This window comes from Juglans microcarpa x Juglans regia, chromosome 1D (assembly GCF_004785595.1).
Source record: "Juglans microcarpa x Juglans regia isolate MS1-56 chromosome 1D, Jm3101_v1.0, whole genome shotgun sequence".
In the NCBI taxonomy this organism is placed as follows: Eukaryota; Viridiplantae; Streptophyta; class Magnoliopsida; order Fagales; family Juglandaceae; genus Juglans; species Juglans microcarpa x Juglans regia.
This window is the reverse complement of record NC_054594.1, coordinates 36,161,252-36,179,898: the sequence shown is the minus strand read 5'-3', so window position 1 is coordinate 36,179,898 and position 18,647 is coordinate 36,161,252. Positions and strand designations below refer to the sequence as shown.

At 34.7% G+C, this 18,647-nt stretch overlaps 1 protein-coding gene across 2 annotated transcripts; it reads left to right on the top strand.

Annotated features, from left to right (window-relative positions):
• On the top strand, window positions 1-9,616 carry LOC121242724 (DEAD-box ATP-dependent RNA helicase 13). Of its 2 annotated transcripts, XM_041140670.1 has the most exons (16): window positions 1-188; window positions 799-1,104; window positions 2,054-2,107; window positions 2,204-2,376; window positions 2,461-2,655; window positions 3,356-3,532; window positions 3,762-4,150; window positions 4,908-5,088; window positions 6,330-6,452; window positions 6,541-6,657; window positions 6,897-7,001; window positions 7,554-7,694; window positions 7,819-7,884; window positions 7,975-8,133; window positions 9,230-9,311; window positions 9,409-9,616. In XM_041140670.1, exons 1-16 carry the CDS (start codon window positions 17-19, stop codon window positions 9,462-9,464), a joined length of 2,496 nt encoding a protein of 831 aa, XP_040996604.1. In that variant the 5' UTR covers window positions 1-16; the 3' UTR covers window positions 9,465-9,616. The 2 variants fall into 2 exon arrangements, with proteins under 2 accessions (XP_040996604.1, XP_040996610.1); XM_041140676.1 differs by lacking the exon at window positions 2,054-2,107.
• Window positions 9,617-18,647: the final 9,031 nt, after the last annotated feature.

The following is an 18,647-nucleotide window of genomic DNA, read 5'->3' as shown; positions in this document are numbered from 1 at the left end:
AGTTTGCTCTTTGGCAATGGCCGTCGAAGCTTCGCCTCTCTCTTCTCGACCTTCGACGAAAAAGCACAGGAGAAAACGACCCCAGTTAGACCCAGAGCTCGAACGACTCGACTCACTTCCGTGGAACCCCGCTCTCCCCGATGAGGACTCCTTCTCTCTCGTCGTTGGTACTAACGAACTCGAAGGAGGTTCGGCCCCGTTATTCGATTTAATTAATTGCCCTGTTTTGATTGGGAGAAAAAAAAAGGAGAGAGAAAGGAAGGGAGGATAAAAGAAACGGAAAGAAAGTTTGAGTTTTTATGTTTTATGTTTTTGAGGTTTTTTGTTCTTAATTAAATGGAAATTCAACTCAGGCAACCGAAATATTTTAAGTAGGCTCAGATGAGCGGACAACTTTATTCCCCAAATGTGTGGTTTCTTAGTTTGGTTGGCGCGTACCGAGGAAAGGGAAAGAAATTAAAATAAAAGTACGAAGATTTTCAATTTTTTTAAAGTTCTTGATTTTCGAAGCTTTTGGACTACTGAAACGATAATTCTAGTTCCAGAATGATATGCTCTGCTAAATATCCCGAGGAAGCAAACAGAACATTAGGGTTTTAGTTTGTTCATGCCTCATGATTTTTGTATTGGCTTGTATAGAAATATCTGAACCTCGATTTAGTTGGTTTTAGGATTAGTTGGTATTAAAAAAATCTTACTTTGGAATTGTATTCTTACTTTTTCTTGGGGAGCAAGCTGAGGATTAGGATTTTTAGGGATTTCTGGTTGATAATAATCTTGAATGTTGAATGAATGTAGGATTTCTTTCACTGGAAGAGATTGGCGAAGCCGAGTATGGTTTAGACATTCCTCAACCTGAGGTAGGAAATAGGAAGGAGAACAAAGCCAAGCAGAGTACAAAATTGAAGAAACACAAACGTGGCGGTGATGACAGCAGCTCTGGTGAGTCTAAGGCTGAAGAGGAAATGTTGGAGGAGGCTAAAGTTGGAGAGAGAATGGAGAAGGATGTGAATGTGAAGACTAAAAAGAAAAAGAAGAACAAGAAGAAAAAGAAGGCAAACGACAAGGAAAATGAAATGCAAACAAATGAGGAACTCCCAGCTGGTTAGTTTCTGGCTCAATGTTGAACCCATTGGATACGCATTTAAACTTAATATGATGCCTTATGACAGCAGGTTTGTCAATTGTATCATTTTCCGGGTCAGTATTGAACTTGCATATACATTTTGATTTCTTAATGCGGTACTAATTTGAAGCTTTGCTTGAGATATCTTTGATATATATACTTTTTTGGGTAAATTGCATTTCCCACCCTAAGCCCCAAAAATTTGTGTATATATGATGTCATTCACTTGATTCTTTGTTTATTTCTCTTTTATTTTTTTCCTTCCACCATGTGATAAACATGTCCAGACCATGGTAAAAAATGGTATAAATTGGAGATTTTTTTTTGATTGGCACTGGGTGTCCAGGAACAACGTCCCCGACTAATCCCAGGGGTGATAAATTGGAGAAATTTTAATTTAGCTGTTGTTCTTTTCTTTTCTATCAGAGAGAGAGGGGGGGGGGGGTGGTTAACATAGATCACGAGATTAATTGCTCAAATTTTTAGTTTGGGGGAGACATTGCAAAATTCCCTATAGTTTAGGGTGGGAAAGTGCAATTTATTCCCCTTTTTATTTAATTTCCTGAATGGTCTCTTTTAAATCGAGTTGTTAATGATTAGGGTTGAGTAGAAATTTAATTATAGGCATAGCTGATTTAGATTCATCTCCACCATTGTACACGGAAATCACTTGGTGAATGCTAAACTTTTTTCTTGCGGTTAGAAATGTAGTTGATATAAATAACTGTCGTGTTAATAATTTAGTAATTTGGAAATTGACAAAGCGAAGTTGGAAAAACTTTTATTGGCATAGTATAGGGTTTGGCACCTATCTTTATTATTTATACGATACCACCCACATCTGACAAGACCCATCAGTTTCTGTTTAGCAATAACCCCCCTTTGGGTATGCTTTAGTTTCTATGAAGTCAATTTGTTGTGTGGTAGGTGTTGTCAAGCTGTGTATCATACGGCATAGTATATGTAGCCAAACTGTTGAAGGTATTTACCATAGAGCATAATATTTGTAGTACTGTACTAAATATTTATGCAAAACTAAAAGAGACATTTCCCACAAACTGTGCAACTTTATTGTAGTTAGCAATAGCATGGATGATGTTGAAGAAGAGTTGGTTGATGGAGCTGATTATTATGCGTGGAGTGAGTTGAGGCTTCATCCCCTGCTCATGGGATCAATACACAAGCTTGGCTTCAAGGAACCAACTCCAATACAGAAAGCTTGTATTCCTGCTGCTGCTCATCAAGGGAAGGTCGGTTAAGGTTATTGCCTAAGGCGGTGCATGGGTAATAATGAGACTAAGTGGATATTTTTTTATGATTTGTTTATGTGACAGGATGTTGTTGGTGCTGCGGAGACGGGATCTGGGAAAACACTTGCTTTTGGTTTGCCCATTTTGCAACGTCTTCTAGAGGAACAAGACAAGACTGCAAAGATGCCTGAGGAAAAGGGGGAGGAAGCAAAAAAAATTTCTCCAGAGGGACTTTTACGTGCTCTTATTATTACTCCTACAAGGGAACTTGCACTTCAGGTATAAAGTCTTTTATATGTTGCTTCTGTTTTATGTCATCTCTAGGTTGCATAAATGCTTGAATGGAATTAGAGAGTCTGCTCCTCACTTTTGTAGCATAAATAGCATCTAGTATGGGCTCCTTGCACGTGTTAAACGGATTCATCACTTGCATATATGTGAATGCATGAATTGTACGTCATCCTACTCTACTTGTGAAAAGGCCAGTGCATGCATGGATGCCTCATACAAATTATCTTAATTACTATATTAGGTACATGCCTTCCTTTATCTCTTTAAGAATGAATTGATCATGAAATTCAAGCCGTTTCTTTTTACCTTGTACGGTCGGCAGTGAATGGGATTTATCTGTTGAGTTAGGAATTAACAATTTTTGGAACGAATTTACAAAATTCGATTAAGTGAATTGGAATTTGATCTCATAATCCACTTTTAAAGGAAATGATTTGAATTGATGTTGCAATTTTGTTCATTTGTTTGCAATAGAGATTATGTGGTTTCAAGTATATGGGTAAAGTAAGGATATTTTGGGTATATGGTAAAAAGGATCACTCAAAAAGAATTTTGTTAAGATCAAATCCAACCATGATAAGATGTGGTCCTTTGTAAAGGATTCATATGAACTTTTAATTTTATATAGATTATGTAAGGCTACTTCATACCTTCAATATACCAATAAGATCTAAACTTTTTTTCTCAGGTCACTGATCATCTCAAGGCCGTAGCCACTGGAACTGATATTAGAGTGGTTCCTATTGTTGGGGGAATGTCAACAGAGAAGCAGGAAAGACTCCTAAAGAAAAGGCCTGAGATTGTTGTTGGAACTCCAGGGAGGTTATGGGAACTTATATCAGGAGGAGAAAAGCATCTTGTCGAGGTAGGCACTGATACATTTAGATTGCATGTACGAGAGTTCATTCAACCATTCTATAAGATGGTTGGCTTATTTTTCAGTCCCAAGTGAAACAAGTCAGAATTCATGGTTCAATTCGAGTTACTCTCATAGAACCATATTCTTGTATACTGTCTTCAGTTGCTTTATTCATTGATGTACCGTATCGATCAGAACTGTTTTTTTTTTTTACTCACTCTTCTTGCTTTTGCAGTTACATTCTTTGTCTTTTTTTGTGCTGGATGAGGCTGATCGAATGATTGAAAATGGACATTTTCGTGAGTTGCAGTCAATAACTGACATGCTTCCTGTCACCAATAGCCCCGTTGAAGATCACTCTCAAAATACACAAAATTGTGTCACAGTTTCAAGCTTCCAAAGAAAGAAAAGACAAACTTTGGTTTTTTCTGCTACCATAGCACTATCTGCTGATTTTCGCAAGAAGCTAAAGCGTGGTTTTGTAAAACCAAAGCAGTCATTAACTGATGGGTTGAATTCTATAGAAGCTCTCTCTGAGCGAGCTGGAATGAGAGCTAATGTTGCCATCATTGATTTGACAAATGCATCAATTTTGGCGGATAAGATTGAGGAATCTTTTATTGAGTACGTAATTTTCATCATTATCTGGTATCTGGTATCTGCAAATCTTTTGTTTGTAAATCCCAATTCACTTCAACTGATCAAAAAAAAAAAAAAAAAAATTCCCAATTCACTTCTCAATTAAACCATCTTGTATCTTACTAAGTTTGAAGTTTCTATTTTTCTGCTGAACTTGCAAATGTTAGGTTTTTGACGTACATGCAAATAAGTTGTCCAACTCTTCATATGGAATTTCTGTGTCTGGGTCAAAACTTAGTATGCCTACAATTTATTTATTCTTATTACCATTAATTAGTACTGTTCATTCTGTCTATTAATTAGTACAAGACCTTGAACTGCGTCATGCTTTGGCAATATATTAATTTGTGTGGTAATAATTTGAATTTTATAACTATTCCCAAATTTTAAGTCCTCATTCTAAATCTCTGGTGTTCGTATAATCAATACTTGATGGCTTAAAGTAGTGAATGTATTTTTGTTTGTTACATCTTTATATGCTTTGCTCATTATTGATACATATTCTATTCCTTGTGGTTTAGATGTACAAATCAAGTATATGAAGTCTATAGATGTTTAGAACCTGTTTCTACATTAATTGGAGTGAACTTTGTTGTGAACTTAGGCGACACCTGCACTATAAAGTATTCCAGTAGCCTTCTTTCACATGCCCTAGGACTTAGGTTACCTAGAATGTTAGTACGATGGTTATTTGCAATTCAGATGGCTTCGATGGAATATTATTAATTTTAATAGCTTGCAGATGCAGGGAGGAAGATAAAGATGCCTATTTGTATTATATTTTGAGTGTTCATGGAGAAGGCCGCACAATTGTGTTCTGTACATCAATTGCAGCTTTGCGCCATATCTCTTCTCTTTTGCATATTCTTGGCATCAATGTTTGGACACTACATGCTCAAATGCAGCAGCGAGCTCGGTTGAAGGTTAGATTTTCCTTAAATTATTAGATATATTCATATCTATTTGCATTCTTCTTTGACGCGAGAAGGTAAAAGGTTGACTTGATGATATTTTTTGCTGCTGCTCTAGCATTATATGTGTTTCTGATTTGGTCCTCCCTGAGTCTCTTGTAGCTTATAGTGTAGCACTTCTGCATCTCTATGACAACGAATTGGTGTTTCTTTATTTAAGTTCAATATTAGCTTTTACATCTCAGCAAGTGTTTGTGCAGTGGACTTTTGGTTTATTTAACAGATGAAATTGATTATTATGACAAGCAATCCAAGTAGATTATATAAGCAGTGGTAAGCATGATTTTTTTTTAAGCTCATCTCAAAACTAACAGCACCTTACAGGGCATTAATCGATGGTATAGGTTTGTGTTACTGCTAATCTCATAGCTACGTGTTTTGTAATCTGCTGTTGAAATAACTTCTACAGTCGAATTTGAAATTTTAAATACCATGCATGACAAAATAATGAACAAGTCAGGTCGGACAAATTCTTAATTGTATTAAGCATAAAGAAAGCAAGAGTTAGAATGTAGGTGTTTCTAACCGTCCTGGAATCAGGAATTGCTAGAATATGCTTTGAAAACAGTGCTTGCATACATGGGCTCCTAGGGCATGCTTGGGTAATGAGATAAGATGAGAAATTGTGATAATTATGTGAACAGTAGTGAAATGGTTTGAGTTAAGGTGTTTTATATTTTGTTTGGAAGTTTGGGAAAGTTGTATAGGGTTTTGTGTTTGGATAATGATTAGGTAATGATTAGATGAAAAAGTTGAAAATTTGAAATTGAAAAGTGTTTTATGTTTGAGTGATGTTTGGGAAGGAAATTGTGAGAAGTTTTGAGATGAGATGAGAAATCTCTGTTGCCAAACAAGGCCAGAGTCAATTGTAATTATTGAGAATGCCAATTGGATCAGATGGTAAATGCATGGTTGGAGTGTCGGGGGTGAAGGGGCCTTATTTTTTAGGGGTTTCAAATGCAAAGGGTTTTGAGACCAGTTAGTGAATGAGCTCATTTAATTTCTGTTTTAGTTCTTTGGATATATAAAAAATCGAACTTTGCATTTTCCCATTCTCCTTTTGGAAGGAAGCATGCTGAGAAATATGTAGCCCATAACTAAATTGACATGATTATCTTACCGCTTTTGTCATATTTTGGGCAAAGGTATCCTGTTTTCTTCTTCAATGTCTTACCATCTTGTGTTTAATACAGGCAATTGATCGTTTTCGTGGAAATGAACATGGAATACTTGTTGCCACTGATGTCGCAGCAAGAGGCCTTGATATTCCTGGTGTTCGAACTGTTGTTCATTATCAGCTGCCACATTCTGCTGACGTAAGTTAATAATGTTGGGATGCTCTTTAACATGTTTTCAGTTTTATTCTTACCTTCTTTAACCATATGTTAATTATCCTTTTCTTAGGTTTATGTTCATAGGAGTGGAAGAACTGGTAGAGCTCTTGCTGATGGGTGCAGCATTGCACTAATCTCACCAAATGAAACATCAAAATTTGCTTCTTTGTGCAAATCATTTTCCAAGGTACTCCTGAAAAGGAAGCTTTTAGTGCCCCTACAGACTTGAGCGCATGATTCACAAATATTGGCTTGGTTTCTCTCTCATTTGAAATTATAACTGAAATTCAAGTGCTAATTGATGGCTTTTGGGAGGTTCTACAAATTAGAACTTAGGAGTAGCATTTATTATTCTTAGCTCCTAGTTCTTTTCTTAATATAGCTTTTAATTGCAACTTACGCTCGTAGCCTTTTCCCTGTACACAGGAAAGTTTTCAGCGATTTCCTTTAGAGAACTCATACATACCAGAGGTCCTAAAACGATTATCTCTTGCTCGTCAAATAGACAAAATTTCGCGGAAGGACTCCCAGGTGCTTACCTTCAACCTACATGTGATATGCATTTTCAGTTCTTACATGCAATTGTAGCTTGGGGTTTGGGCTCTGCCTGTGCCCTGGTCAACATTGGTTTCTTGAAACTGAGTGTGGGTTGGATTTCGGCATGTGTCAGATTGGTCCCATTGTCAGTGGTTGTGCATCAGTTCTGATGATGCCAAACTCATGTTCATTCCTTAACCTTACCTGTTAAAACTGTAAAATTTTATTGCTATTGTATCTACAGGGTTTGCTGGCTGTGTTGAATGCTTTATGGTTTCCCTAATCGCTTTACTTGATTGTTTTAGTTGGATCTTTTTCTTTAACCGCAGTTTACACTGTATGTTTTAGTGCCTGTTTTCCTTTTCTGCTTATTCTAAATCCTTAATGTTCTAATGACAATTGACTGCAAGTTTATTCTTTTGAAACTCTTAATAAATTTCCTTTTTTTTGGATTTTTAATTTCTCCCATGATTGCAATACTTTTCATCTTTTATATTACAATATATATTTGCTGCATTTCTAAATTTGTGTGCGTGTGCATTCTAGGAGAAAGCCAACAAAAGCTGGCTTGAGCAAAGTGCAGAGTCAGTGGAATTAGTGATGGACAATTATGACAGTGAGGAAGAAAGAGTGAACAATTTCAAGCAAAAGAAAGCCACGTCCATGCAATTAAAGAAGTTGCAGCAGGTTTCACCTTTCCTTGGATATTCTTGTTTTTAACCTGAACTGTCCGGTGCAGTTGGCACCTTCATGTCCTAAAAGAAACTTGTCTCATGCGAGCATATATTTTTATTTCTCTTCCTAATTGCAGGAGCTCAATATGCTTTTATCACGTCCATTCCAGCCAAGAACATTTTCACGCCGTTATTTGGCAGGGGTAACCATTTATGATAGCTCATTTTGATTATAACCTATTTTTTTCACCTACTTCTCAAGTTCAATCGGTACCTTTTTTTCTCCCTTTCAGGCTGGTGTTTCACCTCTTCTGCAACATCAGTTTGAAGAATTAGCTAGGCAAAAACTTGGTGATAGCTGGGGTTCAGGAGAAAACAAAAGAAGGAAATTAGTCATTATTGGTCAGAATTGTGTGGAACCACTCCAGGCACTCCGTAGTGCCGGTCATGAGGTAGCATGTTTATCCATATTTATGTTATCTTCCTTAAAAATTCCGATTGAATATCAACTTATCAAAGGGAAAAAAAAAGGAGAATCCCCATGGAAATTAAATTTATCATCACACGGTCATATGGGTGTGGATACCCAGAAGATGACTTGCCAGGAGATCACATAATTCTTTTCTTTAATCAGTAAATAGAGATTGTATTGATGTGGAATAGGCATAGCCCAAGTGAACGATTCCTAACAGTCTATGTCTATGTAACTATAGTTTGAAAGCAAATCTTTTCTTTTTCTTTATTTCTTTATTTATTTATTTTTATTATTATTATTTTTTATGAGTATGTTTGAAAGTAAATCTCAACTGTTTTTAAACCATTCTATAGTTCATTTGTTTTTTCAGAAAAAAGAAAATCACTAATACCGTTCCATGTGAGGAACGATATAATTGCACATGCATAGGGAGTTATTTATGCCCAGCATGGCAGCATCCATTGTCAGCCATTTTATATTCCAGTATACAGTTTTGAAAAACATAGAGATAGAGTTTTTGTAGGCCCATCATCAATTATCTTATTGGTACATTTGACATGCTAGGGTGTAGCCTAAAAGAATGGAGGCATTAGAAAAAAAATTGATTCAAACTGCCCATGGATCTCAGGCCCTATGATATGCTGAATTAGAGAATTCCTGAGTCTCCCTTTTTAATTCCTATACTGAGTAGTTACTGTTCCATTCTAAACAGTAAATCATCGGCAACAAGAGGTTATCATTATTATGACGTTAATGCTGCAAAAAGATGATAGAACTGAGTTATTACAATGAACTTAACAGCTATATGAGAACAGTAACGGTAACGAGAGGAGTGTAAACCGTTTCCTTTATAATATACCAGGAGACGCCATATATGTGTATAGGTACTGGCCTAAACCGTAGAATATTTTAATTTCTCCTCTTGGTTTTTCACGTGGAAGTCCGTATCTAAGCCGCCGCCAAACCGCCCCCCCCCCCCCCCCCCCCCTGGTGGGGGGAATCAGTATGTTGGTAATATCTATCCACTTTTTCCCTCCAAGTGGATTTTTATATTTTGATGTCTATCTTTACAGGTGCATATGGATATGAAAGGGGTGGCAGAAAAACGAAGAAATATGGATAATCTTAGGAGAAAGAGAAAAGAAGAGAAGAAACGTATGCATGCCCTTTTCTAAACTGTTCTAGTTTACAGCGTTTACTTTTCTAGTTTTTTCATTTCTCATCTTTCCTTTTCTTGTTTTATCTCTTCCAGGTGCGCGGGATCAGCGAAGAAAGCAGAGGAAAAAGTTGAAAATGGGCGGCGAGTAGAGCGGCTCTTCGAAATTGATAGAAATCGAACGTAAAACATGGAACTATTAGACTACGGTCATCCGTTGTGTAGTTTTTACTACCTGCGCACATAAATTTTAAAATTTTGACTCATTCGAAAGTCTACATCAAATTTAGATCTAGCATTACATTTTTTTTTTTACAAGTAAGAAGTAAGTTTCATTGATATGAATGAAAGATAGGTATAGTCTACTATGTACACAGAGAGTATACAAAAGAAAATGCCTAAATACATTCTAAAAGAACTACATTAAAGATAAGAGATCGTACACATTGTTTCCATTAAGGACGATAGATGAAAATCATAGGAGTAAAGTGTATAAAAAAATTATGAAGCTCCGCTATTGTTCTTTCTCTATCTTCAAAGCATCTCGCTTTTCTCTCCATCAAAACACACCACATAATGCATAAAGGTATCATCTTCTAAATTGCGGTTACCTGGGGACAACCTTGAATACCCTTCCAGCAGGCAAGCATATCAACCACCTTTAACGGCATAATCCAAGTAACATTCACTCTATCGAATATCCCATCCCACAGCTCTCTTGTCACCTCACAATGTAATAAAAGATGGTCTACTGATTCTCCTTGTTTTTTTACACATATAACACTAATCCATCACAATGAGGCCCTTCCTTCGTAAGTTGTCCGTGGTTAGAATATTTTCCAGGGCTACAGTCCACGCAAAGAAAGCTATTTTGGAGGGTACGCGAGATTTCCAAGTACTCTTCCATGGGAAATGTACATTACCTTGTGAAGCCAGCCTTTGATAATATGCTTTCACTGTGAACTTCTTGCTACTACTGGTTCTCCATTGTATTCTATCAGCTTGTGCCATAGAACTTCTTACGAGATCTCCAGAGGAATGAGTGAGCTGAAAAAATCTACAACGATAGAGAACTCTCAATCATGATTATCTCGAGTGAATAGAATGTTCCACTGATAAGTACCATGAGCAAACACTAACACATCTGCCACCGTAGCCTCCCTATTAGGTGCAATGCTATAGAGTGTTGGGAAGGCCTTCTCCAAAGAGCGCTCACCGCACCAAACATCTTGCCAAAACTTGATTCTCGTACCCTGGCCAACCACATAACGAATGTTGTTTTTGAAACACTACCAACTCCCCTAATATATTTCCACAAACCCACACCATACCGCCCCCTCACTAAATTAGTACACCAACCACGCCAAGCACCTCCATGTCTAAAGTTAACCAATATCTTCCATAAAGACTCATCTTCCAAATGATACCTCCATAACCATTTCCCTAATAGCGTTTTGTTAAAAGTTCTTAGATTACGCACACCCAAACCTCCAATCGCTATTGGGAAACAAACTTTATTCCAATTGATAAGATGAAATTTGTTTTCGTCCCCCAAACCACCCCACAAGAAAGCCTGAAACAACTTCTCAATCCTATTAGCCACCCCAGCAAGCAACAGAAATAAAGATAGGAAATAGGTTGGAAGATTAGATAAAGTGTTTGTGATTAGAGTAATCCGCCCTCCCTTAGATAAATACAACATTTTCCTCCCAGTCAACCTTTTCTCCACCTTCTCAATAATCCATTCCCAAATAGCTCTTGATTTGAAAGGCACTCCAAAGGGAGGCCCAAATATTTCATGGGCAAAGAAGACACTTTGCACCACAAGAGAGCTGCTAGGTTGCTGATTTGAGGCACTCCACCCACCGCCACCATCTCAGATTTGCCAAGGTTGACCTTGAGCCCAACACGGCTTCAAAGCATAACAAAAGTGCTTGTAGAGCTTGAATTTGACCCAACTCAGCATCACAAAAAGGAGTGTATCATCTGCAAATAGAATATGTGAGATCATAATAGAGCCATTTGTATCATTACCCACCGAAAATTCAGTAAAGAAACCACCCTCAACAGCGGCCTTCACCATCCGGCCAAGTGCCTCCATGACAATAACGAAAAGGAATGGAGATAAAGGATCCCTTGCCTCAGTCCACGCTAACTAATAAAGAAGCCAACATGGGTACCATTAACTAAGACTGAGAATCAAGCAGTAGTAATACAATGACGAATCCAAGAAATCCACCTATCACCAAAACCGCATCTCCCAAGAGAGTATAGGAGGAAATACCAATTTACATGGTCATATGTTTTCTCCATATCAAGCTTACATAGAATACCTGGTGTGCCCTCCTTCAACCTGTGATCTAAGCACTCATTGGCAATAAGAACTGAATCAAGGATCTGCCGCCCCGTACAAAGGCATTTTGAGGTTTTGAAATGATTTGCTCCATCACCATGCTTAACCGATTAGCAAGGACCTTTGAAATAATTTTGTAAACCCCACTCACCAGGCTTATAGGACGGAAATCCCTCCACTTCCATCGTCCCATGTTTCTTTGGTATGAGAGCTAGGAACATCGCATTAAGGCATTTCTCAAATTTTTTGAAAGCATGGAATTCAAGGAAAACCTGCATTACATCGCCTTTCACAATCTCTTAGCAATGTTGGAAAAAGCCCATCGAAAAACCATCTGGTCCAGGCACTTTTTCTTTAGCCATACTACTAATAACCTTATACATCTCATCCTCTTCAAAAGATCTTTCCAACCAATTCGCACTCTATGTGTCAATTGACTCAAAAGGCAAATCGAGCTTCGGCCTCCAACTAGACGGTTCCGTGAGCAAATTCTCATTCACAATATGATCTTCTAGTTCGATAAGGGAAGAGAGAACTTGATTACCTATCTTGAGTGTCTCAATAGTGTTGTTGCGCCTATGTGAGTTAGCCATTCTATGGAAGAGCTTTGTACATTTATCTCCTTCTTTTAACCAAAGAGCCCTAGATTTTTGTCGCCACGGGGTCTCCTCCATTAGCAATACTTTCTCTAGTTCAGTCTCCACCACATTCTTCCTCAAAAGAACCTCTTCGGAAGTATCTCCCCTCGATACCTGCCCCTCCAACTCCTGTAACTCCTCCATAAGGGTAGCCTTTTGGTTGTCAATATTGTTAAAGACTTCCATGTTCCACCTCTTTAAATCTTACTTTAAAGTTTTAAGCTTGCCTACAAGAATGAAGCTAGGGGTACCCGTGATCTAATATGAAGACTACCAAGAACGAACTTTCTCAATAAATCATTCCGCTGTTAACCACATATTTTCGAACTTGAAATACTGACGGCCTCTACTCAGCCTCTCATTTCCTGAATCTGAAACCAATATATGTGACATTGGTTTCCCAGACTGCAGCAAGCAGATTGTAAACGCACTTATTTTATGAGCCGTGACATTAGAGGTAACTTATTATATACGGATGTGATATAATGCATGACCTGTTGGTTTTTTTTTTTAATTTTTTTTTTAATTTTCCTCTTTTGAAATTTAATAATAAATTATTTTCACGAGTAGTATGATGACATGGCATTGTGTGTGTGTGGATACCAAAATGATACGATTGTCATTTTTATAATTTCTTGATTAGATGTCACAACCTATATTTGTTATTTTAGGTGATATCTATTCAAGTTGAACTTTAATTTTAATATTGATTGATAGTCTTTGAACTATGATTACAATCAAAGGGTTATCGATGTGAGCTCCTCTAATACAAACAATATTGCTTATTATATATCATGACATAATATGGTTATTGTTTATGATAGTTTTGATAGTGTTTTTCTAGTGTAAGAATTCGGGACGTCGTCCTTCCCTTTACAACTCATGGGGGAGAACATATCGGCGTTCTGATCCATACTCACCGTTAATACAACAATTTCTTAATGCAAAGCTATCAAACTTTACAATATGAAATTATACATAATAACTATTAAATTGAAGTTGTTACTTGTTAATACTCTACTCTTTATATTGTGACCCTTGGTTACCCCAAATAACTTGATGTGACTAGGGTTTTAAAATCTAGCTAATGCAGAATTAAATATATCTTCACATTGTGACCCTTGGTTACCCAAAAAATCATGCTTTTGACTTTCATATTTGGAACTTGATATCTATCACGAAGAGAGAGAGAGGGGGGAAATATATATATATATATATATATATATATATATATATATACACTTTTGACTTTCATATTTGGAACTTGATATCTATCACGAAGAGAGAGAGAGGGGGAAAATATATATATATATATATATATATATATACTTTTGACTTTCATTTTTGGAACTTGATATCTATCACGAAGAGAGAGAGAGGGAAATATATATATATATATATATACACACACACATACTAGCAGTAGGGTAACGTCCAAGGGACGTTTGCCTAATTTTTTTTTTTATTTTTTTTTATCTAGTGATTAAGGAAGTATTTTTTAATGATGTTGTGAATTTTTTTATTTTATTTTAAATGTTTATGAAGATTAAAAAAAATACATGAAAAAAAAAGAAAAGAAAAATAAAAAAGTGAGATACACATTCAGGACATATTTTCGGGTTACTTTTTCGTTAGCTGTAGCAGTTCTCTTTAGTTAATTAAGAATATTATCATATTTAAATTATGTTAAAACTCTAATTATTTATATAGTTATACTTTTTTAAAAATATTTAACAAAATTTCATCATTTATTTAATGATGAAATATTAGTACTTTATAAATTAAATTTGATAATTTATTTATGATATTTATATATTAATTATCTATTTTAAATTAATTTAAATCAGTATTTAAATTTTCACCATGAATCAAATTTGGAGAGTTATGATGAAGGGTTAAATTTAAATCCCAAAAAGTTTCTTTTCCCCTCACTTTCTCTCTCTCTCTCTCTCTCTCCTTTCGCTCAGCCATGTCTTCCCTCTCTGACCCGATCTCCTCCCTCAAGCAGCCGTGCACCACCGTGGGTGTCACCGACCACGTCACTGGCTTCCCCTCACGTCGGCGAGCAAACCCCACTGTTGAAGCCCTTGGCAACTCCTCCCTTGGCCGCACGCGAGCAACTTGAAATGTGTCTTAACGCTTGCGCCACCGCGGCTCAGTGCCTACGCCACTGCACCACCACCATTGAGCTCATCTTCTTCCGGCGACCACCCCCATGGACCTAAGCTACCGTCGAAGCCCCGATGGCAGCCCTCGTCTCCCCACAACTCCCTCTCCCGCATGGGTCTCACACGGTTTCTCCACCATACCGTCGCCGTACGTTGTCCCCACACCACTGCACCACCACCATTGAGCTCCTCTTCATCCGGTGACCACCCCATGGACCCAAGCCACCGTCGAAGCCCCTATAGCAACCCTCGTCTTCCCGCAACTCCCTCTTCCGAAATGAGTTTATCCGTTTATTGATCATTATATATAATTCAATTAAGATATTGTATGCGGTGATTTTGTGATCTGTTGTGGTATTTTGTGATGATTTTGTGAAGAAGATTACTGTGAGAATATAGAGATGGACGAAGAAGGAAAGCGTAAAATAAGAATACTGTTTATTACTGTTCATTACTATTCATCTTACTATTTATACTGTTCATCGGATGATACATACTTTTAAGTATAAGGAGATATATATATATATATATATACACACACATGTAGAATTTATTTTGGGGTGGCATAGCTATGTGAATTTAGAATACGCGTACTTAATGCTGTGAAATTGACACCACACTATGATGGAGGGAGATTTCTTGCGTGGCTTAGCTCAAAATAATGCAAATTAAAATAAACGAATCTATTGGTGTCAGCCCCCACGCACGTCACTGATTGGGAAATAAACATTAAAATAGGAGACCAACCAACAAAAAAAATACAAAAATATTGCCAACTTTATTGCGATCTGGTTTATAAACACAGACGGTAGCTGCTACAATATAGAAAGATTATACAACGCAAACTTATAAATTAATATAATTTTATAACATCGGTTAGATATATTTTATAATAAAAATAATTTTACAATCTGATATATTATATCAACTATATTAATTTATAGATTTATTTTTATACAATCTCTTTATGATTAAAATATTTTTTAATATGATAATATTTAATATAATTTTAAAATGTACAAATTTGACGTAATTCTTTTAAAAAAATAGAATCTATCAATAAAATAGATTTTTTTTTTTATGTGAATCTTTAATTTATTTAATTTTTTCTTAATCGAGCACGCGATACTCACCCACACTAGAATGGCAAATATCATTTCTATTATAAATATTACATCATTTTTTTTCCGCTTGGAGCAATGAAATAATTCTGTCATTTTACTCGGATTCAATGTACGGAGGGCAATGGTCAATAAAGACGGTCTCCCATTTGATGAATAAAAATTAAACTTGAAGGAACATATATATATATATATATATATATATAATTAAATGCAATGATAAAGAAATAGAATCTTAGGCTGATACGCACGCACATTGTTGCTTAATTATTTTATGCACCTAACCATCTAGTAAACATAAATGATCAGTAACCATTATTAATGTCTAATAGCTTAACTTCTAGAGTTTGGTGCTTGCTCTCAGAAACATGAGCTGGTTTTGGCTGGGTTGGCTAGCTCCACAACTCTATAGAATATCATATTGATAAATAAATCAGTCGAGATTTAATTTGAGAAATACTCTAATTAGTCGCAAATAGATTACATAAAAATAATTCTATAAATTAATATAACTTGATGTGTTCGTAAGATTGTAAAATTATTTTTATTATAAAATAGATATGATAAATTACATCAAATCACATCAGGTTGTGAGATTATTTTTGTAGAATCTATTTCTAGGTGTAGCACTCCTCATTTCATTTATAAGTTTACATTGTATAATCATTCCAAATTAATTATTGATAGGTCCACTATATTTTTAATTTTCTATAAAAAAATAAATTCATCTCAATATACTCCATCATACATTTAAACACATATTTCAACATATTTATATTTAAATACATCTAAATGAGACTTACAAAATAATAATATTTACAAATTAACTCAAATCATTTGAGATCACCTCAACATCCAAACGCAGTTTAAAGAGTTTTTAGATAGTACTTATGATAAAATAATAACTCCCATGATTGATTTTGATTTTCTTTTCTTTTACATCAAGTGATCTGCAGACTTCAGCAACATGGAAATACTTTCCAGAAAACTTGAAATATACAAAGACTTGTGGCTGGCCTTTTGTTTTCACCAAGTCTTTAGAATCGACTCAAATTTTCAATTATATTTTAAGATAATGTCTCAGTTTAAGTTATAGAAATATCATAGATTCATAATTTTTTTTTTCCTAAATTTGATTATTTAATTGAAAGTTGGATGAAGTGTGTCACTGTGTAGTCTGGATTATTGAATACCTTTACTCTAATAAAATGTTAAAACATTTCAAAGTTGTTATATAATGAGAAAAGCAATTAAATTGTAAATCAGAAAAAAAGTCATGCAGATCAAAGTCAAACCAAAAGGCATGCTTTGTAAAATGTGTATTTACATATAAAAATAAAATAAAATTTAAATTTTTTATAATTTTTTTCCAAATTCTAATATTTACACTAAGAATATTTATAATTATTTAAATAATTTCTTTTTGAGAAAAAATAAATAATATGAGATTGGCCTTATTTATTAATCTCTCTCGCTCTAATATTTGGGGCAAGAATTCTGATCCGAATTGAAACATGAAAAAAACAAAACAAATTTTCTTCATACAGTAGAAAAGTCGACCTTGGATCCTCCTTGAGAGAGGTCACTGAACAGAAAATCTTGGAAATTATTGATTTGTTTTGTACCATATAAATTATAAGTATTTATTTAATTATATAAAAAATGAGTATTTATTTTGAGTGCATTTAATCAATCCAAGTTGTCAAGATTTTAATGGCTTGAAGACATATAATCCAGTTTTTCAAATGAAAAACTTAAATTGGAAACCCAATATCCATTGTGTATATATGTGTGTGTATGTATATATATATATATATATATATATATATATATATATGTATATATATAAGGATATCAATGCAAGCATACTTCTCATTTTCGTTTGGGACTATTTGAATGTCCGATCCTATGGCTAGAGAATTGCTATATACATAAAAAAAAAAATTAAACAAACTGACGTAACTTCACGTGAAACGTTAGATATATTTTATATTAAAAGTAATTTTATAATTTGACGTATTGCATCAAATCACGTCAATTTGTGAATTTAGTTTTGTGTAATTCCTTTATAGCTAAAATATTTTTCAAAATAAATTAATTTTAATATAAACATACATTTTACCGGGTTGCGTTTGGATAAAATTCTTTTAAGCTTCGATTTGGATTTAGGACAATATATGTTTGGTCCTGGTGCAAATTTAAATCCAAATTTTAAATAGAGAAATTCTTTAGTCATAAATAAGTTATACAAAATGACGATACTTCATATAATCTATCAGATTATAAAATTAATTTTATATTAAAAAATATATGTAACGAAATTACACTAAACTAAATATAATCCAAGCAAGAAAAAAGTTGTTAATTACCATTATACAAAAACTGAAGAAAGAAAATTAAAATACCTTTAAAATACAAAACACAAAAATGGAGATACCTTCTGATATTTAGAAACCAGACAACCTTAACTAATTTCACCAAACAGAACCTTGATGAACATAAAGTATTGGATGATTTACAGTAAACAGTAAGCCTCTTAGGTTGGAGTAAAAATATTATATAGTATGTTAGGTTCTATTATTAGCATGTATTTTATTTTTTTCGATTGAATCATTCCAGGATGCATATGATTGATAACAATCAGGTTAGTTAATTACTTTATAACTTAATATCTAAAAAGATAAATATGATATTTGCATATTAAAAATTACTAAAAAAACAATAAAAAATTATTTTGTACACAAACATAAAAAGTATTAAACTTATATATATATATATATATATAATTGATTTATAAATTGGCATGCTTTATTATGTAACATTTTTAGGCATTACATTTTAAAATAATAATTTGAAAATTTAATTGTGATTAATTTAAATAACATTAATTAATCTTCATAAAGTAATTTAATTCAAGAGAGATCCGATAAAAATGAGTTGGATCTGGACACGTTGGAATTGAACAAGTTTGAAAAGTCTTTTCCCACTGTACACACGCAAAAACACAAAAGTCTTCTTTTGCTCCCCATTTTTTTTCTCGTCTCTATATGTTCCC

Excerpts from the sequence above, each read along its gene's own strand:
- LOC121242724 (XM_041140670.1), top strand. The coding sequence starts at position 17 with ATGGCCGTCGAAGCTTCGCCTCTCTCTTCTCGACCTTCGACGAAAAAG. Across the intron at positions 5,089-6,329 it reads AGCAGCGAGCTCGGTTGAAG|GCAATTGATCGTTTTCGTGG; the intron begins GTTAGATTTTCC and ends TGTTTAATACAG. Across the intron at positions 7,002-7,553 it reads TTTCGCGGAAGGACTCCCAG|GAGAAAGCCAACAAAAGCTG; the intron begins GTGCTTACCTTC and ends TGTGCATTCTAG.